The 22,445-nt window shown below is 36.4% G+C and overlaps 1 protein-coding gene and 1 pseudogene across 2 annotated transcripts in view; both read right to left on the bottom strand.

Moving 5' to 3' along the window:
• The window catches only part of SUCLG2 (succinate-CoA ligase GDP-forming beta subunit), a 250,538-nt gene that overhangs the window by 29,686 nt on the left and 198,407 nt on the right, over window positions 1-22,445 (bottom strand). Inside the window, exon 10 of one of the 2 annotated variants that reach the window (XM_025050706.1) lies at window positions 19,964-20,256. The exons of the other annotated variant lie outside the window; for it this stretch is intronic. Within the exon in view, the coding sequence (XP_024906474.1) occupies window positions 20,245-20,256 (12 nt within the window). The 3' untranslated portion in view covers window positions 19,964-20,244. Of the gene's footprint in view, window positions 1-19,963; window positions 20,257-22,445 lie in introns of those variants that run through there. 2 annotated transcript variants of the gene reach the window in all.
• Window positions 1,903-2,020, bottom strand: LOC112484503 (annotated as a pseudogene).

The following is a 22,445-nucleotide window of genomic DNA, read 5'->3' as shown; positions in this document are numbered from 1 at the left end:
TTCTAAGCAGTATTTTGTCCAATCACCTCAGACTTGTGCCATCTTGATGAATGTGAATATCTATATCCTATCATCATTAGTTGGAGAGTTAATATAGAGAACTCTCATAAAATTGGCAACTTGGTGAAGGACCCATTTATTAATCTATAAACGGGATGTCTATCTATTTATTGTTGCAACATTATGGTCCCCACAGGGTAACTGCTCCTACAGGAAAGGAACAGCATTTATTTATGACTGACACCAATGAAAAAAAATTAGCTAAGCAGACAGAGCCAAAACTTAGGACCACACAGATTCACACTTCACACCACAGAGAAATGAAGATAAATTTAGTTAATAGCAAAACCCACTGTTTCTGTAAATAACAAGTGTAATTTAAGATGAAGGTGGCATATAATGATTCTGTGATGCTTCATACATCTGTTCCAATAAACCTATTTGATCATTTAGTTTTCTGTAAAAACAAAGAGTTGATAAAGATTCATATCAAAACTCCTAATGGATAGATAGCTGACTGAGCAGAATAAAAACATAAACTTCCAGCTAAGATCTCAATAAGTTGTAAGCTATTTATTATGACTAAAATGTATATTAAAATTGTTGTAAGTAAAATCATTAAAAAACACATACATATGTGTCTTCTCATAACAGATCTCACTGGTATATTTGTGAAAATCAGTTTACTGCCAAATTTCTTTGTAAGAACAAACTTTCATCCTTTGTTCATTACAGTAAAATGACCTCTAACCTCAGTCCTCATACCCAGAATCTTAAATTCCAAAACTGTCATTGAAGATAACATTCTTTAGCATCAAAACTTTAAATTCAATCATATTAAGCAAAACAAAAAACTGTTAAGAATCTCCCAAAAATGTTACTCATTAAAACATTTGTAATTATAAAAATCAATATCCCATTTCAATTAGCTCCTCTAAAATGCTTGGGCAGGATTGGTCCCTGGTAATATTTAATATCAGGAGGAGAGTAATCTATTTGAGAGAATTTATTTGACAACTACTAGCAGCATCAGTCACTGTCACCAAAAAAAACACATCCTCAGCTGTAGACAATATTCTAAAATTACTGATAGCACTGTCTGACCTTGCTGTAATCCATTGTGTAGAAGTTGGATCTATTTATTTAGCTGTTCAGCAAATGTCAGAATACCATGTCTAGAGCAAATTAATACTACATTGGCAAAACACTCTCCACAGCCTGCTAGGAATAAAATTGAACCAAACTCTTTCCACTCAGAGTTTAATCACTGATTGGCCACACCCTCTCCCACCCATGGTGAACCTTTTGTGGACCTCAGCAGAGTTCTTAAGCTGCGAGACTCCTTTTTACAAAAGGATTCCAGAACATTCTATCCCCTGAGGCACATGCTCAACAGGCAATCAAAAGGATGTCATCTAGGACCCATCTGTGCTGTAGATGACTTGTGTGCCTCTCCAGGTCTGTTCTAATCTTTTCCACCTTGCTCCTCTTGGTCCTGGAAGGCTGATCCTAGGGGCTACGTCAATGGGCTCCTTTCCTGCCTGGCATCAGGGAGCCTTGGCAGGAGGAGAAGGAGTCAGGGTGTGTATATTCCTCCAGATCCTTCAGCAAGGTTATCTTGAGTCCCTCCACAAAAGGTCTCTGATCATCTTAAGAAAATCTTCATTATAGACTTTTTATTCTGGTCAAGAAACCTTTTCTCCTTTTGGTTTAGGGATATAAAAGATCACAAGTTGCTAGCCTCAGGTTCCTGTACTTTCTCTTACAGCTCCTGTACCCTCTACCACACTGTCTCTTTATTTATTTATTTTTTTAGGTGAGGCTACCCTTGGTTGACCTCACAGATTGCAAGGACTTTGTCAGTTTACAAATCCTTATTATTATTATTTTTAAATTTTTTTATGCCTACAGCACCTGGTCTTCCTGGTGGTCTCCTATCCAAGTACTAACCAGGCCCCACCCTGCTTAGCTTCCAAGATCAGATGGGATCGGGCTTGTTCAGGGTGGCATGGCCATAGACTCTACCACACTCTCTTCATCAGTCTTTTTGTAAATAAACTCTTCCATATACCATGACTGAAGGTACATAAGTGAGTGAGTCATTGTTTCCTGGTAAGAGAGATATCAACATCCTCTTTCGATCAACCCAGCTTGATTTTAGAAAAAAATTATTTATTTGAAGACTGAACCTGCTAGAACTAGAAGGTTATTTCTTTATAGTTTTTAGTTTTCTTCTCTCTACAACATATTCACAATTGAGTTAAAAAATAAAAGTAACATTTAAAAAAAAATCTGAACACTCTCAGCTCACGCCATTTAATATTATCAAACATTTCTTTCCTTGTTTTTGTGGAGAAGATGGCTAACACTAAGACTCTGAAATTACTGCTCATCAACTATCTAGATCTATACTTAAAGTAAAGGTAGAAAAAGGAAAATAAGCCAAATGCTTCTTGGGCCCTGCCCATTATAAATGACAAATGATAGCTTGTCAGGTGAAAACAAGCTTCTCAGCACTGAAATGGCTTCATTTGGTTTATTAGTTACAAATGAAAACTAAGGAAGGCCCATCTAGAAGATGACTTGCAATCCTTAGTTTTAGCGTAATTTAAGATAGTCTCAGTAAGGCTGAATCGCCACATGGTCTCCCAGTCTGTTTAAAGGAGGAACACAAATAACATGGAAACAAATCTGAAAAGATAGTTAATAAGTAAAAATGTAGGTCTGCAGCCTTGGACAAAAGATGATGTTAAACTTCTGTGAAACTCCAATGACCCAGTTACAAGGGGTGGCCTCATATTTATCTCAAAAGTCACATTATTCTGTTTTCTCAAGCAAATAAACTGTGTCATTGAGCTGTTAATAGTGAACAGCCCAAGAGAATATGTATAGGGTGGCTTAACAACCAAAACAAACAAACAAACAAACAAACAAACAAAAAAGTAGGGAAGGAAACAGAAACTCTCAAATTACATAAGCTCCACATAAGTTTTTTGGAAAGTGACCAGCAAGCACCTGGTAAGGCCAGATATGCACACATATTACCTGAATCCACAAGATCCAGACAAGTATTTGTTTTATTTTACTGATATGTTAGCATTTCCTTTTCTCTTCTCTACACCTGTAACTGCCCTTTATTCTCTGAAATATTGGGACAAAAATCTCTTTGCAGAAGTCTTCCTCATCCATCCCACGACCCTCAGCATTGGTTTATTTCATGAATATGTATTTTCCTATGTTCTGGAAGGATCTAAAAGGTAGTCTTGAATCTATTTAATTTCTGTTCATGTCCTACCTAAGTAGAAGCTCCTTGGATTGACAGACACGTGTTTATTAAAACCATGAAATGCCTTTTTATTTCCTTTTATTTTAAGTATCATGTCCAAGTTTTCAATCTAGAAACCTTGGGAGAGTCTTCTGAGTTGCTCAACTAGCTAAGGTCATCTTCCATTTCTTATTCACCCTGACTAGGTAGACATTTCCCATAGTAAGCCAATTCCTGCCACTGACTGTGATCTATAAAGTTTCCTTTCATACACTATCATCTGACTACACACCAAAGTTCTTATCAACTAGCTAAGAGGATTGTAATCTCTGCCCAGACAAGTTTGAGGACAGGAATCCCAGCATAGTTTAATGCTGCAGTTCCGTGGCAGTCTTCAAAAATGGATGAGGTACCTTGAGGGTGGAAGTACTTCTTACGGGAGATGACACCGACTAACTAAACTGTAGAGTGCTGGTCTTTAATTGGAGAGTAGGCTCTTGGACTCAATGCCCTCAAGAGCCAGGCAGGTGAGTAAAGAGGGGCCTGGATTAAGACAATAGAAAATACTTTGACATACCGGGAAAGATATGCCTTTTCTAAAAGTGCTGCAGCTATATAATCCTTTTAATTGTTGCCATGGGAATGTGAGCCTCGTTTGCCCAGACTGTTTCACTTTACAAAAGCCAGAAGTCTGGATTTTGGAAAACACTGAGCTTACCAGTCACAACCTATTTGAGAACTACATCTGACCTCAGTGCTTTACGGTTGCAGCTGCCTCTCCAGCCAGATGTGTCAGCACCCTGGACAGTGCTTTCCAAGCCAGTACACTTCTCTCCTGCTGCTGCCACCACCCTCTCCACAGTGTTCTGACTTCTCCCTCTATTCCAAAGAATTTGAAAAAATCTCTGCACATAATGAAATATTTTGGTGGAAAACTGTTGCATCTGTGAATGAAGAGATGTAGAGAAAGGCTATGAAGAGGAAAAAATCACATAAGTCTGAAGAGGAGATCCAAGCAGGGTTCCTTAGGCTGAAGAAGAGAATGAAGAGTTAGAGTATGAATCTACATACAGTGACAATAATGCTAATGCTAGAAGTATTTGCTAGGATGTTATTGATCACTTTTTAGATGCCAGGCACTTTTCTAAGTATTTCATGCGTGTTAACTGACTTACCTCTCACTATAATCCTGTGCAGAAAGCAATGTTTTCCCTATTCTACAGATGGCAGAGAAGTGGTAGGTGGTTTTCCCAAGGTCATACCTTTAGAGAGAGATCCAACTATGCCATACTTCCTACCCTATACTCCTTCACCATAACACCTTCAGTCACCCCATTGGCATGCCTTGGCTCAAGTCCTTGATGTAGCCTGAAATATCTTTTCTATACATATAAATCTAACATGAAGAGACAAATTCCTCCATGTAAATTAAACTCCCGTGGTGGTTTTAAAATATGTCCACATATGTTCTTCCCTTCAACATTAAGTAGAGCTTAATTTTCCTCTTCTTAAGTGTGGACTGGACTTAGTGATTCCCTTTGAGTGAACAGAATATGATGGAAGTAGCCACATGTAACTTCTGAACATAGGTTATAAAAGGCATTTAACCTTCTCTGCTCTGTCTCTCAGATCACTCAACCTGTGGAAAACCAACTGCCCTGTCATAAGGAAACTCAAGAAGCACAACTGTGGGTTTTATCTATTAAGGAACTGAAGCCTCTTGTGAACAGCCATGTGAGTGAGCCATCTTGGAAGAGGATCCTCCAGCCCAGCGGTCCCCAACCTTTTTGGCACTAGGGACTGGTGCTCCTGAGAATCTAATGCTTGATGGAGCTAAGGTGATGCTAGTGCTAGGGAGCGGCTAAAAACATATGAAGCTTTGCTCACCAGCCTGCCGCTCACCTCCTGCTGTGCAGCTGGGTCTTAACAGGCCATGGTCCACTACTGGCCTGTGGCCCAGGGTCGAGAACCCTTGCTCCAGCTCCAATCAATCAAGTCTTCAGATGACAGTAAACCTTGGCTTACTTCTTGATTGCAACCTCATGCAGGACCCTGAGGCAGAACCACCCTATAAATAAAACCCAGGTGTCATTTATCAAATAATTAGAAGTTCATTTGGCTCACTGGTTGTCAAGAATAGAGTTCATAAGGGTTTAAGTACATAGTTTGATTAAAAATATGATAAAATTGAATTCTTTCAATTGGACATATTTAACATTTGAATTTATGGCAGATCACCAAATAAACATGAATATAATTTTACTATTTACTGACTATAAATTAGAATTAAGACTATACTTGTTTGCCATATTAAAATATACTAAACTCCAGTATTAGAAAGTGACATGGACTTATATTTTGTAATACAATGATTTTCTTAAATTTTAAATGTGGAAATATTCCACTCTGATATGTTACTTTGGATCATATTAGCTATTTTTTGCTTTACAAATATGAGAGAATTTGATATCACATTAATATCTTATTTCTCTGAGAAGAACATTTGGGTTGTTTTCTAAAAAGATCTGTTTCATATATACCTTAAGTACATGTGTTAAATGAGAAGTACTGTGGAACTAACATCACAACTCCATGTTAAAAAATTCTAGGAAATAATATAAATCTGTTAAGTACACTGGTAAGTATGGTAATAACCCACATAAAGTTTAATCAATTTCATGATGAATTCTACTTGAAACCCCTGACAATTCTGACTGTGCTACTTAATGAAGATTCTTGAAAATTATTAAAATATGTGGTAGAATGTTACAATAAGACAAGATCAATATAAAACATAATTGTGACAGGTATCCACTAGAGGCCAGTGTAATTCAGCAAAAAAGAAGGCATTTAGAAACAATCCCTGTGGAAAAAGTAACACTTTTTTCTTCCATGTAGAAGTGGAACTCTTGTGAATTAGGGGGGAAAAAATGATGAAGAAAGTTTTCTGATTCTCTGAAGAAGTTTCAAAGGATAAGGAAGATGAGTTAAGAAAGGATGAGTCATAAAATACAGAAACAAAGAGAATGCTTGTCTCCAGGAAAACAAAAAAACAGCACTACCATATAATGTCTGATGTTTCACCTATGTAAGCATAAATTTTCAAAATACTTGGTTTAATTGTAAGCTTTTCCATAAATATTGGGTTTGTTAAGGACATTAGAAAAATAATTAAAGGTCTATAATACCTAGAGAGTGCCACAATAATTTCATTTTCAGGACAATCATTATTGCCAAGACAATGCAAAGAGTTTTGAAAAAGGCTGGAAAACCTGTATATTTGCAATTTCCTTCACTTAAATAATTTTATTAAGAACAAGTACCAAATGGTTCCTTCTCACACATGGAATAACTCACATAAATTCATCTAGCGCTATGTTCATATTATATATTTCTTAATAATGGTGCTACATGATGCTTACAATACTTTTTAACAAGGAACTGAACCAGGTTCTCAAAACTCAAAATAGAAGTAGAAATAAAAATCTGATTCTTTTGTAAAGTTAGACAATAGTTGATAGAATTTTACCTTGTACAAGTGAAGGCTGAACAATTTCACACATAACCCACAGGTACATTTTCCCCTCTCCTCTAACAGAGAAAGGCACCTTATATAACGTGGACATGCTGAGGAGATTAATGAACCATGAAATCTTAGAGCCGGACAGGACCTGAGAGGTCAGCCAGCCGCAGCTTGAACATTTTCAAAGGCAGGGAGCTTCCTCTTTTACAAGGTGCTACATTCCATGGTCAAGGCTATAACTGTTTGAAAGTTATTCTTTAATCCTTATATTGAGGGACCTCATCTAACACACAACAAAATGCTGTTCTGGTTCTTGAGGTCAAAATAGGACGCAAGATACAAAGATAAATAACACATGATCCCGACTTTGAGGAACTGTAAAATTCCACCCATGAGGTTCTGATTTGGACCTCTGATCCGCAGGTGGTGCCTCTAACAGATACTAGCTATGTGAATAAGGTAACTTATTTGGGTCTTAGTTTCATTATCAGTAAAATGGGGATAACAATGGTACCTACTTCGCAGGGTTGGTGCCAGGATTAAATGAAATAATTCAAGAAAAACACTGAGCCCAGTACCTGGCAAAGTATAAGTACTTAGGAATTGATAGCTATTATGACTAAGCACTGTTTACTTAACAAATGTCATCCACTCTTTACCAAACTCCTATGAGGTTTAATTTATTACCACTGTTTTTAGAGACAGGAGAATTGGGGCTCAGAGTGGTGATGTAGCTTGCAAGGAACTGCAGCTTGTTAGTGGTATGACTAAGGTTTTAGCACAGGTTTGTCTGCCTACAAAATTTTAACTGCTACACCAAGCTGCTTCCATGAAAAGGTGAATTCCTATTCCATGTGGCAGTGAGGACAGGATCTATCTTGTGTCCCTAACTTTTTCTTTCTCTGACCTAAACATGATTAGTGCCAAAAGTTAACCTTGAGACCCCTCTCTTCCTATCCACAGTAGAACAAAGAGTCCTGGAGGTGGCAGACTTTGAAATTTGAAGCCCCCTACTTCCAGTGAACTATCTCTCCTGCTGTTCACACCTCTTCTCCTAAAGCCCACTATTCTGAGTAAACTGCCACCTCTATATAGCAGGGCATCCTTGTACCTTCAATTGTTCCTCATAGGATAGGCACAAATGGCCTGGATCTTTCCTGGTACTCTAGGATAATAAAGAGCATTGAGAGAAAGCTCCTGCTCCAAAGGGAAAGATCTAGTTGAGAATAAAGGCACATAGGTAAATGCTATGGAAAACATATTCAAGTGATAGTACTCTCCTGATTTTGCATTCTTTTAAATAGTGTGTGCCCTCTATGCACATTTAAAAAAAGTTTGCACATTAAAAAGCCAGAGACAGAATACTGTGTTGTGCCACTCAACTTTCCAGGTCGCTTGCTTTCCAGTACAGAAAAAGCATAATTTAGTCAGCTATTCTCTGGCACTGAACCCTACTCACTATGTATCAGGGATTGTGCAGGCCCAGGGACCAAGAGGCTTTTAACCTTGTTACTATCATGAATGGAAGCTGGCATCCTATTCGAATTAGCTATGGAATTTCTATTTATAGCCTATTTAGGAAAACAAATTAAAATAGCTCTAAATCACATGTCTTTAATATCGTGAAGAAACACCGAACCATACTCCAAGCTGTAACACCAGATCAGTGGTTACCTAGGTCTCTTCTGAAAGACTTTTCCACTCCTTTCAATTTGCCTGCATTTCTGCTTATTCATTAGTAAGGACTTGGCCTCCAAACTACATGTGAATCAGACCACCCAACTATCTGCCTCTGGCTCTGAGAAATGTGGCTGAACTATAACTTTACTAGATATTATGCTTCTTTAAGTCAAGGTTTCCTTACAGATATGTTTTTAATATAGCTGGTAAGGCCAAAGGAAACAAATAATTCAAACTCAAATCTTAGTGACTGTTTTCGTAGAAGTCTTATATGGGGAACATTTTCTCCCATAGGTTAATGAGAAGATAAATATATGTCGAGTTGATCCTCAACTTCTAAAGGTATGATCAAACTAATTTACAATGATTTAAAAACCATTACTGATATGATTCACAGAGTGGATAATCAATATCAGGAACAAAAAAAAGGATAACTGATGTGGAAGAAAAAAGTTTAGAAAGCAAAGATGCATGATCAGAGGAGACAAATCTAGAGCTACTGACCCTGTAATCATTTCACAGAGGCATGTATTTCTCTAAGATGATTAAGAAAAGGTAGAGGGAAACATGAAAGTCACTTAGAAGGCAGGGATGGTTTGAGTGCTAATTGAGAGAACCAATTAGCGTGATTTATTATTATTACCACTCAGAAAGTAATTTGTTTGCAAGGTATGAAGTACCTGCTTGACATCCTAAATTCAGAAGAAAAATGGGGAAAATGCAGTGGGGTACAAAAAGGAAAACAGAATTTAAGTTTATTCCAAGGAGATTATTTACAATTCAATGGAAGGTCAGGCACTTGCACAACTGGGGCATCTTGCCTAGAAAGCATGCAAGGCAACAGACTGATCTTACTGAAATGAACTGACCTAAAAATTGTGTGTGATTTTCTTTTACAAAAGTGCAATGTACCATAAATGGTAGAAGTGAGGAAGATAATAGTCTAGAACAATGTTTTCCAAAATAAATTAAACTGTCTACTGGCAAATTAAAGTTTGTGCTCTCTAGCTTTAGGAGAGGTGAGAGAATGAGCAAAAAAAAAAAAAAAAAGTGGGAGGGATATTATCAACCATGAATGCAGGATATGGTAGGAAAAGTAAAATATTTTCTTGCTATTGTCCATGCACCACAAAGGAAAATGACTGATCTTTCTCTGCTAATTCCTTCAATAAGGGGAACCTAAGTGGTCTCCTACTGTGATACTACTAGTCTCCTATAATACGACCTAGATATATGCTATAGAGTTCTTGTTATATTTCAGAAAATAATCTTCCTTTAGGCAGGATATCGTAAAAACCAAACAAACAAAGAAATATACATACATATGCCTGCTTACTGTGTGCTCTGCCTAGAGATTAATAAGAAACATGGCCATCACCTCTTCCGGATCCATGGAAGTAAGTCTGGTTTCACCCTCAGGCACATATCGGTTTGTCAATAACCATAACTCAGGTAAACATGTAACATCTAAGAATAGTTAACTTTTTGTTAAGGGCATGGCTCTGTGTCAGTTGTCAGCTAAGCACATCCATGGGTGTTATTCCTTTCACCCTCACAAGTGCAGTTGTTGACATTGGAGGGCGTGGAGATTAAAAACTTGCCCAAGATTCTACAGCTGCTTGATGTCCACAATGGAATTTCGATCCAGGTCAATCTGACCATAAAGCCCAAACTGCTACCCAACATGGTAGAATGCCGACCACATTCAGAGCCCCGCTGCCCTGTCTCCTCAAGGGTGCCCCAGACTTCAAAACTATAGCACAACATGACTGCTGACATGTTATGCTAAAAGTAAGCCTCCTGTATTTCCTAAAATATTCTTCTTTCAGGAAAAAAAACAAACAAGCAATGAAGCAAGCACAACGACATTTCACTAGTCGTCAGGTGGGAGGCGTGTGTCTTTACTCTGCCAGAATCACATATGGGACTTTGGAAACATCTCCTCATCTCCCATGGCCTCGATTGCCTCATCTGTTTCGGAAATCCCACAGAAACATTCCTACACAAATGTACTAAATGTATAATCAAGTAATATGTGCCAATCGCAGTGAACAGCCCCAGGCTGTTGCTTTTATTCCACTGTGATACGTTTACATAAACTTTTTAGCAGTACTACAAAAAGGAGAGACAATAAAGTAATATTCACTGGGAGAATGGGGATTAGCAACTCAATGTTTTGTCATCCACTACTACATTTCTAGGCCAAATTTGACTTTCATGGATAAATGAATATTGAGAAAAATAATTGCAAATTGGAAGAGTTTAATTAGAGTACACAGAGACATTGTCAGAAGAACTGAATTGCTTCTTTTGGCATAAACTGGACTGGAAAAATAATTAAAATAGGCTCTTAAAAAGCCTGTTTTGTGTTATGTTGAGGAGCTATTTCAATGAGAAACATTTCCAATTCTTAGAATTAAAGCAATAAAGATTTGCACATTAATCAGCCTAAATGCATGTACATTTCTTCATGGCAGGGAAGTTCACTCAAATAAGCTAAGTAAATGCAAAACAGGAGTGGTTGTCTATCAGCTCTACCTGATTCTCAGACTAAACCTTAAAGATTTTTTTGTTTGTTTGTTTTTACCTTAACTAGCTGTGAGAGCAATAAAGTAAGACAGGGATATTACGCCAAAGAACATTTAATAAAAATTTCTAAGATTCTACAATGTACCTAGTACTGGGTTGAAATGAGCAAGGTGGTGACCAGAAAGTCACAGTCTGCCTTTACTGATTTTATAAGGCAGTGGTGAACTTGATCTAGAGTTGCCAAAGGGCAACTAAAAATATCTCTGTATCAATGGTAAAATTCCCACTTAATAGCTACTTCACCACCCACTTAGGATAATATCTATGAGGAGATGACCACATACCCATTAATGTCTGCACCTCTTATTAAAGAGTGGACAACTGACAGATAGAACACCTGTAGAGTTTACACTAAAAAACTTCATCTACATCAAGAGGGATGGTCAACAGTCAGAAGTTCACAAAGACACCACTACATTAGGCTGCAGCCTCCAGAATTGAGAATGGGAGGTAGGATGATATGGCCCTTTACTTGGAAGACAGATTTATTAGGCTGACAAAGCTGGATTTCCTTGGGTTGGGCTGTCAAAGTTAATCTGATCTTATCTGAAGATGGTTAAAGGGTATACCCTAAAGAATGACTTTATACAGCTTCCATTAGAAGTTAGGTTAAATGAGTATGAGTACCTAACTCCAGACACTAGATTTTCCTCCTCCTTATATCCACTAATTTCATTTGGCCCTTTTTATGCCTGGCCTTTGATTCTGTCTTCCTCATTCCTCCATTACCTCTTAGAACCCAAATGTCCATAAATCATGTTGCCTTTGCCAAAATGTACCTGGTTTCGTCTAACTCCCTCCACCCCCCAAAAAAAGATTTCATAAAGAAAGGGGCAGAACTTCCTTCTTATGTATTCTACTCTAGGATAAAAAGTTTTAGAGGTTTTAAATTCCTAACATTAGAATTCATCTTAGAAGGGATGTCTTCCTTTACTAAAGGAGGTTTTGCCCCTGAAAGACCATTAGTAAACAGTGCTGTATCTTACTATAGCTGGGATTCTAGAACAGAAGAAACACTGTATTTCTGTTGTTTAAGTTCTGACCAACAGTGGGACTAACATTAACACTAACTATACACCAGCTTCTCCTCTTCCTCCACTTCTTGAAAGCTATAAAGAAACCTGCATGTTTGACTCACAATCAACTGCAGAAACTGATAGATATCATGATTTTGTCTTCTATGTAACAAATTTTCAAGAATTGCTTTAGTGGAATATATAAACAAGTGATGTCTCCTTCAAAAAAGACGAATGACATCTCTTAGGAACTCTTTTGTCACTGGTAAACACAGTTCCATCCATCTTGGATAATCTTTTAATTCCCTTAAACATTTATACATTAAGTCCTCAATCTCTACATTATACAATGGCAAGGAATTCAGCTCACTGAGACTGGAAAAGCGGAGAACAAAGGGGCATATAAGGCCAAATTTATCATTTTTTTTTTTTCTCACAAACCTGATTATCTTCTTCATGTTTCTTCTCTGTTTATAGGGATTCAAGGATTCTTTATCATCCCAATTATTCTCCTGTGAATGGATTCCAGTTATCAATGTCCCTTCAAAAAATGTAGGATGGTGCCTCTTAACTGCAGATATTTATTGCCCAGAGATAATAATGGGAAGTGTTTAAGGATGTGGACCATGGTATAAAATTGCCTGGTGTCAAATTCTGGCTTTATATCATATTAGCTCTGTGGTCTTGGGTAAGTTAAGAACCTCTTCCAAGCCTTCTTTCCTTGGCTGTAAAATAGATTGATGATGATGATGATGATGATAATAATAATGTCTTCAGGTACAATAATCCACACAAAGTACAAGAGCCTGGCACATATAAAGCGCTCAATAATGGTTGGCCATTACTAATATCAACGCCACTACCACCAACACCACCACCAGCACCATCACCACCATTATCACTACTCTTGTTGTTTGACTATAACTCCAAATGAATCCTGCTTCAGTGCAACAATGGACAGTGAAGTGAAAACAGCTTTCCTTGGCCTTCATGATTTGGCCCATTCTCATTCATCATTCCACTTTTTTCCCAGTCTGAACAATCTCTTTACTAGCCTGTTCTGCTTGATCATCTAGGCTAAGAGGTTACTCTTTCTTTTCTATCCATTCAAGTATTCTCCTGTCTCTGAAAATTGGCACATCCAAGATCTTCGAGCCACAATCACCTCTCCTTCCTCCTTACTTTTACTCAGACAATCATTTCACATCTGACTGAGAGTTCTGTTAGCTTTAAATTCAATGCCATATAAGATTACTATGATTCATGGTTTTCTAATTGACTTATGGATTGATTTAACTTGTGTTTCTAATTACAGGGTAAAGAGTTTCCTATTCTTATTTGGTATTGCCTTCTTACACTTTGCATCATTCTGGGAACACAGAATATAATCTAGTTACTGTCAGCGGACTGAGTCACACTTATGTTTTAAGTGTGTTAATTAATATCAGGAACCTTGGAAAGTGAAGTAAATCTACAGTAGACACTATGGTACTGCTTAACATTAGGGCTACTGAGGTTTCTGCCAATCTAAAATTAAAAAAAAAAAATCTCAAATTGAGATCTATAAAATGTTACCATAAGTTCTAAAGTACATTTTGAAAAGAATTCCAGCTCAGGAAGATCCTACCTTCTTGTAATACAGAACACAACAGTTACTAGTTGATTCACTTTAATAAGTAAGACACAACTGTACTTGAGGGTAGTGGAGAATGTTATAGAGTTTACTCCAAGAGGTTAGACAAGAACAAAAGACTGTCAAATTTTAGTATGTTATAGTATGTTTTCCTGAGCTAAAAAACAAAAAACAAAAAATAAACAAGCAAGGAAACAAATAACAAAAAACCCATCATCACTATTATTTCACTACTTATAAAACCCAGTGTCATATTAGTGCATGGGGTCATTAAGGTTGGTCTGCACAATTACAAAAAAAACTAGACAGAAAATAAATAGACATAAAAGAAGGACTTGTTAGCTGAAAGAATGCTCTGATTATTACTCAAAAGCTTAATAAAGTCTCTTTGGACAAACAGCTAAAATTTCTTATCTTGAACTCCATTTGTTCAGAATATAGATGAGGAATTATCTGAAATTTACTTTTGCACACTCTAAGAAAAAGATTTGCTGAGTAAAAATTTACTGAAATAAGACTGAGAAGAATATACTTAACACATTTAAAGAAACAAACTTTTCTCCAGCAACAAAATGCCTCATTTATAAATACTAGATTAATTAATATCAAGAAATTCTTTGCTGTTGTATTTTGTTTGTTTATTTATTTATTTTGGGGATGGTTTGTTTCACTGCAATAGATAACAAAACAGGCTATTAAAGAGGCCTTAGAAATTATTTGTTATAAAAAGTGTTGCTAAATCTGACATTGAAGGGAAACACTGTGACAGAGAGTATACTTTACAGTTAGGACTTTAAAAAAAATTGAGGTATAACTGTGTGGGGGTTCAGAATAAGTCATCTCAACATGTGCCTCAGTGGTATGAGAATTATTTTGAGCTAAAGGTAACCAAGACCCTGTGGGCTCGAGAAACTTCTGACCCCCGCCTTAACTATCCAGAAGAATTTAAATTAGGAGCCTGGCCCATTAAGAGTTATTACCAGAAATGACTTTTTACCCATCTACATGGCAGGAAAAATTAATAATTACTAAAAATATGCTTTCCTTCTACTGACCTTCTGAAGCCCCAAGGTACCTTACCTCATCTCTAGCTCAGCATGTCTTATCTATCCATTTTCCCTTTCTGTTTCTGAACCTCCTGTGCATATGGTGGGGGGGTCTCTGACTCTCTCATGTATGTGGGGTTCCCATACATATGTATGTATTAAATGTGGTTATTTTCTCTTGCAGATTTGTCTCAAATCTTCGATTATTCGACCAGCCAAAAGAACCCTGAAGATAGAGGAAAGTTTGTTCCTCCTCTACAATTGTCATATGACATTGCATTAGTTTCAGATACAAAATATAATGATTCAATATTTTGAATATATATTGTGAAGTAATCACCATGTGTATTTTACATCATCAACAGTTACAAAATTGTTTTCTTGTGATGAAAACTTTTAAGATCTCGTTTAGCAACTTTCAAATACTCAATATAGTATTATTAACTATAGTCACCATGCTGTATGGTACATCCCATATTTTATATTTATTTTATAACTGGAACTTTGTACCTTTGACCCCCTTCATCCATTTTACCCACTCTCCACCACCTGCCTCTGGCAACCGGCAATCTGTTCTCTTTATCTATGACCTTCTTTGTTTTTAGATTCCATATATAAGAGAGATCATATAATATGACTGACTTATCCCGCTTAGCATAATGCCCTTGAGGTCCATCTGTATTGTAACAAATGGCAAGATTTCATTATTTTTTATGGGTGAATAATATTCTATTCTATATACATATGTCCATCCATTCATTAATAAACACATATGTTGCTCCCATATCTTGGCTATTATAAATAATGCTGCAATGTACATGAGGGTGCAGTCACATTTTCAAATTAGTGTTTTTGTTTTCTTCGGATAAATGCCAGAAGTGGAATTGCTAAGTCATATGGCATTTCTACTCTTAATTTTTTGAGGAATCTCCATACTACTTTCCATAGTGTCTGCACCAATTTACATTACCACAAACAGTGCACAAGGGTTCCCTTTTATCCATATCCTCACCAACATTTGTTATGTCTTATCATTTGATAATAGCCATTCTAACAGGTATGAGGTGATATCTCATTGTGGTTTTGATTTACATTTCCCTGATGATTAGTGATGTTGAGCATCTTTTCATGTACCTGTCGGCCATCTGTCTTCTTTGGAAAAATGTCTATTCAGATCTTCTGCACATTTTTTAATTGAATTGTGCTTTTTGTTGTTGTTGTTGAGCTGTATGAGTTCTTTATATATTTTAGATCTTTTAGATATCAACCCCTTATCAGGTATATGATTTGCAAATATTTTCTCCCATTAGGTTTCCTTTTCATGATGTTGATGATTTCTTTTGTTGTGCAGAAACATTTTAGTTCGATGTAGTGCTTTTATTTAAAATAGGCAGCAAGAGATGTCTACTTGACCAAGGATCATTTGCCTACTTTAAACACATAAAAATAATAAAATGACATTAGGGATGTAATTCTTAATAGGATCTCCACCTGCTTATTGGCTTTATTCTAATAAGATTGGCCAAGAGGTTTTGTCTATTATCAGAGAAATGGAATAGTTTTTCTCTAAATAATACTGTGAAACTTAGTAACGATTCCAGCCACCTACATCAAAGATAAGTTTTTAGTGCTCTTCTCTTTTTAGCAAAAATTATTTTCCTTTATAAGTAGTCCACCAATTCACATGTGAAACAGAATGTATTGCTGTGGATCATGTTTTGAGATGAGGCCCTGACAGGAGAGTTAACAGCAGAAACCAGGCCACCAGTCTAGACCGAGACTTCCTTTATTGTTCATGGACACAAATGCGTGGCTTCAGAAGTGCGTTGTTATCAAGAAAGCAATTGGCCAGGACCCTTCCTTTGGGCAAATTTTATGCCTGGAATTAATGCGGTCAACTGACTTTTTCTACCAACTCGGTAGGAAAAGTCAGTTCAACCTTCAAACCGAAATTAAGCATAAACAAATAATCACTTAGGGGTCATCAACTGGTGGTTTGGTTGAGCACTGGAAACCACGTTTGCTCTCCCTGAGTGGTACATTGAGGGCAACTGACCTTAAGAACAGCAAGAAGGGATGATGAATGGTCTACTCAGACTCCCTTTGTCCCAACTGCATTTTTCATCTGTGAAAAGGTGCTGAAGCAGGGGCCAGATTTAACAGTGGAAGACCACCTGGGGGCTACCTACCTATTCAATTATACCCTTCACAGATGAAGCAACATCTTTACTTTTAAATCTGGTAACACTGGATTGCTAGTCATTTTTATTTATTAAACTTCTTTTAAAATTAAATTTGTTTATTAAAGTTGTAACTGGCTGCCTGGTGTACTAATTGAGAGCTCTTTATACACAGCAATCAGTCATAGTAAATGCCATATCCCAGTGCCTAGGACATTGCTATAGGGCAGTGGGCCCCAAACTTTTTGGCACCAGGGACCAGAGCTTCTATCAGAATCTAATGCCTGATGATCTGAGGTGGAGCTGAGGCCACTGGTGATGCTAGTGCTGGGGAGCAGCTGCAAATACAAATGAAGCTTTGCTCACCCACCTGCTGCTACCCACCTCCTGCTGTGTGGTCCAGTTGCTAACAGGCCATGGACCAGTACAGATTTGAGGCTTGGGAGTTGGACCTCAAGAGAAAGTACTTCATATGCTTCCCCAAACCTGTATTTATGAGTTTAAAATATTTAGCCGGAGTGTTACTTTTAAGTTTATTTTCTTATTCAATTCACCAGTTGTGGCCTAATCTGCTGAAATTGCCTGAAAATGACTAATTTTATTCAGTTAAAAAAACTTTGGACGATGCCCTCTCAGCAATAAAAAGTTGGTGAGGAAAAGCAGGTGTCAAGAGAAACGAATCTTTTCCAATTGTAGAAGAGAGGAGAAGGTGGCCTGGAATCAAGTTATTGAGTGACCTTTCTTTTTTTAGCCACTGTGTTGAGAAGAAAGGCTATTTCTTCCTCAGGAGAACTGACATGTAAGTAAAAACTAGGTAGTGAGGTGGACTGAGTCTAACACATTAGCTGATTAAACAAATTGCTCAAACACCCAGAGAGACAGATAGTTTCCCAGGGAATTACTAATAAATCCAAAGATTGGGTAAATTAAATTTAAGGTCTGAAGATGAAACAAGGGTCATATTAAGTCAGGGATTGTGAGGTACAGGATTTATTGAAAAAGGAACTAATTTGCAGTGAGATACTCAGTTAAGTCTAGCTCTATACAACCATCTACAAAATATATCTTTTTAACTGTCTACTTGCTGGTTTAATTAATTTTTGTTCATAAAAAAAAATTGTAAAGAAAAAAGTTTTCTATACTTATGGGAAGTCTGTCTATTTGAGCAATAAGAGCAAACCCAAGATGCCAACACAGACATAGAGGCTGACAAAATAAATGGGGGGACATGGATCTCAGCAGTGCTGATTATGCATCCCCAAATCATTAAAGTGAGAATTGATCAAATAAAATAATCAGTTATAAGCGTCTTTGAAAAGTAAAATAGTACACACATGCACAAAAGATGATGATCATTACTGCTGCTTTATATAATCATGAAATGAGATAGAGCTAAAATAAGTTCAATATAAAATTCCATACAGAGTACGAAACGGAAAGAGATATCGAATTATTTCTGAACACTTGGGATGAGAGAAGGAAAAGGCCAGCACTGAAATTTTATACTGATTGGGAAGAGGGGTTATGATGGACACATCAGAATACAAAGTAAATGTTTCAATAAAAAATTTAATTTCCTTCTTTATTAATTTTTGTATATATGTGCACATGCATGTCAGGTGGCAGGGTGAGAGGCAAAGGCTTTATTTCTTTCCTCTTTCTATTCCAAATAAGTGGGCAAGGGAACTATATACAGGAGGGGCTGGGCCAAGTCTAAATTCATATGTTATACTCTTCTCAAATATGCAATCTTCGTGTGTCCCCTCGTTGTTAGGTGGGTCTGAGTTACCAAATAATAGTTAAATATATAAATCCTTGAATGATTTACTTGTATTTCCAAATAAAGTAGAGAAGATTCAAGGTCAACCCTATAATGGCTTTTCTCTCATTCGCATGTCTATATATTTGCTTGAGTAGGTAACTATAGTAATTCTCTCCTCCCCTGCGGGGGAGGTATAGCTACAGTTGATGAAGATTTCAGGACTACTGTTCTCTATAATTCTCAGCAAGTCCTGAGTGCACTGGCATGGGTACAATTTGCTACCTTGTAATACTGATTTAGACCCAAACAATGTGCTTTCAGCATCTTTTAACAATTATTTTCCTTTTGAACAAAACACTGAGAGAATATGTTTAAAAGACTATCTACCTCAATCCTTTGCTTCAAATGCAGGTTGCTCTGGGATGAAGCAGAAAATATGTATTATTAACACCAGCAGTTATTAATGGTAGTAATGATAATATGTTATCTCCACCACACGGTGATAATGGGTTTTTTATTATTAAAGAAAGTTGCTGCCTTTATTTATAGACATCAGTTAAATCAGAGAAAATGAAAATGCAAAATTACTACACAGTTCAAATTGAAGCAGCTCTTAACACTCAGTGGGGTGAATGCATATGCATCATCTTATAGGTTAAAAACCATAAACATTATTTTAGCCTATTATTATGTCCATGCATATGTGGCTCTAAGGTTGTAGGAATAGGAAGCCGGTCAATAAATAACTCTTTAATGAAGGTATTTTTTAAAGGAAAATGAATCTCAAAAGTAATGTTTTTTTTTTTTTTTTAAACTAACACAGAAACCAGTACAGAAAAGAGAACATTATATACTCCTCTCAATTATGACTTTTTCCCCTTAAATAACCTCACTTAAGAACAAATATGCACACAACCACATAGAACTTACAATGACCATTTAATATAGTTTAATGGTCTCTTCCTTCAGAAGAGTCATTTTAAAGTGGAAAAGAGAATTTTAGAGTAAAGCTCTATTAATATTGTCTAAAACATGAGTATATAAAAAATTGGTATCTCCTACAAGTAGTCTCTGAAACTGTATTTGCTGTCAGAGATGCATATATTCTAGTATAGATAAATTTTTGAAAACTTGGAATTCTAGCAAATTTGGTACTTTGGAGACTATTCCTTTTGGTTTCCTAAATTCAGAAAATAAAATCCAAAGAATGAACATTAGTTGTGAGCATCACAAGTACATGTAATAAACTCAAATCTTAGCAAAATGCTTCAGGTAATTTTAAGAACAAAGGGTTTAAAAGTGTAAAAGAATAACCTAGTTTTCTAAATGCAATGCCATTGCTAATAACAAATAAACAAGAAAAGAAATGAAACCTTGCTTTGTTTTAGTTCTTACAGGAGAAAATGTGGCTGGTCCCAAACAACCTGAAGCAATTTAATGTTTCTGCTGACCAGCCCTTCTCTGGATACCCATATTGCAGTGACCTGCAGCAGACACCAAAGGAGAGACCACGGAGGATGGACTCGGCCATCATGAAAGGCATCTACATGCTACAGGATGCACTGGAAGAGAGAAGGTAAACCAACAGTGAGAAGACTAGATGGCAAAACACCAGTGAATGTCGTTTACAAAACCCTATCACCAAACAAGATAACAATTCATAATCTTCACTGATTGAAGTTCAGATGTAGCAAAGGATGTTAAGATTTACTAGTAAAGTATGCGGCCTAAATTACTACAGGACTCGTACTAAGTTGTCATCAGTATTATTACTATGAAATTACATGGTACTTTCATCTGCAAGTGCTAGGTAAAAATTCACCAGTATTTTTCTATAAACATCTCATTTAGTTTTTTGCCTTATTATAAAGATATATGATCACTATACAAATTTTAATATTACACTCTTAAATCAACTTATGTATTTTCCTTGTAGGTACTGAATTACAAATGAACAAATTCACAACTTTTTTTCTCCCTAAACAATCAAATATTTAATGAAACACATTTAAACACCTACATGTACTTTGTTCTTTTTCTTTTTAACCATTTCTCTATTTTAAAATAATGTATGTTGATAGGGAATAGAGGAATACAGAAAAATAGAATGAATCATACATTATCCTAACACTCAAAGACACGGAGCGTCATTACTTTGTATATATCCTTCTACTATATTTCTGGAGTGAAGAGAAAAAGATTGATGCCAGGTATAGTTAAAATCATACTTACCATGAGAAAAGAGAGAGTGGCAGCCCCCAAGACAGAAGTCACAGTCTTATTAACCTAATCATCCGTTTCTATTTGGTAGAAGTGAATTGCCAGGTCAATGATGAGTTATCATGCAATGGGAGATTACGTAAGAGCATGAACATTAGGAGACAGGGTCCAATCATTAAGGGCCATCTTGGAGGCTGCCAACTACAAATACTATTTTGTGCTAAACATCATTTTGCATCAAAAATTTTGACTTTATTTTCTTAAGACACAATCACAGAGATGGATTATAGGACCACATGGATGGTAATTTTTAAGGTAACTGATGGAGTCAGTTACCTTGTGTTAGAAGGATGCACCCTACTTGGTAATGCAACTTATTCTATTAATAGTTGCTAAACCCTATTCAATGATAAATTATTACAGATGTTCTCATCCACAATCAGAATTATATAGGTCTATAATTTTTTTGATTGTATAAAGTCTGGTTTTATTATCAGAGTATATTCATTCATTTATTAAAAAATAAGGGACTTTTACAAAATGTGGCAGTTTATAAAGTACAGGTTATAAAATAGATTTGGGTGAGGAGAATTTCACACATCAGACACTTCAGCTGCGTGTAAAATTTTTAATGAATCACAATGATAATGACGATTGTGCAACTTAATAGCTACCATTACTGAGCTCCAAATAAATCTCATTTTCCCAATTTATGGATGAGAAAACTGATGCTAATATAGTGTGATGGCTTTAAAGAAATGTCCAAAACTTCTTTGATATTCTCTTCAAGAGATGGAATCTATTTTTCCACTTGAGTATGGGCTGGACTCAGTGAATTGCTTCTAGTGAACAGAACCGTCACTTCTGAAATTAGGTTATAAAAAAACTGTGGCTTTTGTCTTGTGTTGATCTCTTGCCATGTCATAAGCAGACAAATGAAGAGGCTACAAGGCAAGGAACTTAAGCCTCCTACAAATACCCATGTGAGTGAACCTGAAATATTTCAAATACTTCAAATATTTCAAATACTTCAGAGACACCAACCTTGACAGCAGCTTGACTGCAACCTCATGAGAGACCCTGAGCCATAACAACTCAGCTAATCTGCTCTCATATTCCTAACCCTTGGAAACTGATTGGTAATTGATTGTAGATGTTGTTTTAAGCTGAAAAGTTTGGGGGTATTTTTTTTATAAAGCAACAGATAACAAAACATAATGTAATTTGTCCAAGGTAACACAGCAGTAGTAGAGTTCAAAGTCTCAACAACTTCAATATATTTGCCATTAGGGAAGTTGGTGAGGACATGAAAGAAACTAAGAATAACTTTCCAAATGTTTTCCCCTGCTCTCAATTAAAAGAAGATAAGTAGATGGGCAACCATACTTGTTTTCTTCTGCTCCTCCTCCCAAATCTTATTGAAAAACACTTGCCATTTTATTATTCAATTGCACTTTTTCTGAAATATCTGAAATATTTGCCAAATGGAAGTCCCCTTTTAAAAGTTTGGTTTAAAAAACCGTGAGAGAGA

This window comes from Pteropus alecto, unplaced genomic scaffold (assembly GCF_000325575.1).
Source record: "Pteropus alecto unplaced genomic scaffold, ASM32557v1 scaffold75, whole genome shotgun sequence".
NCBI lineage: Eukaryota > Metazoa > Chordata > Mammalia > Chiroptera > Pteropodidae > Pteropus > Pteropus alecto.
The sequence above is the reverse complement of the archived record's forward strand: the minus strand, read 5'-3'. Positions and strand labels throughout refer to the sequence as shown.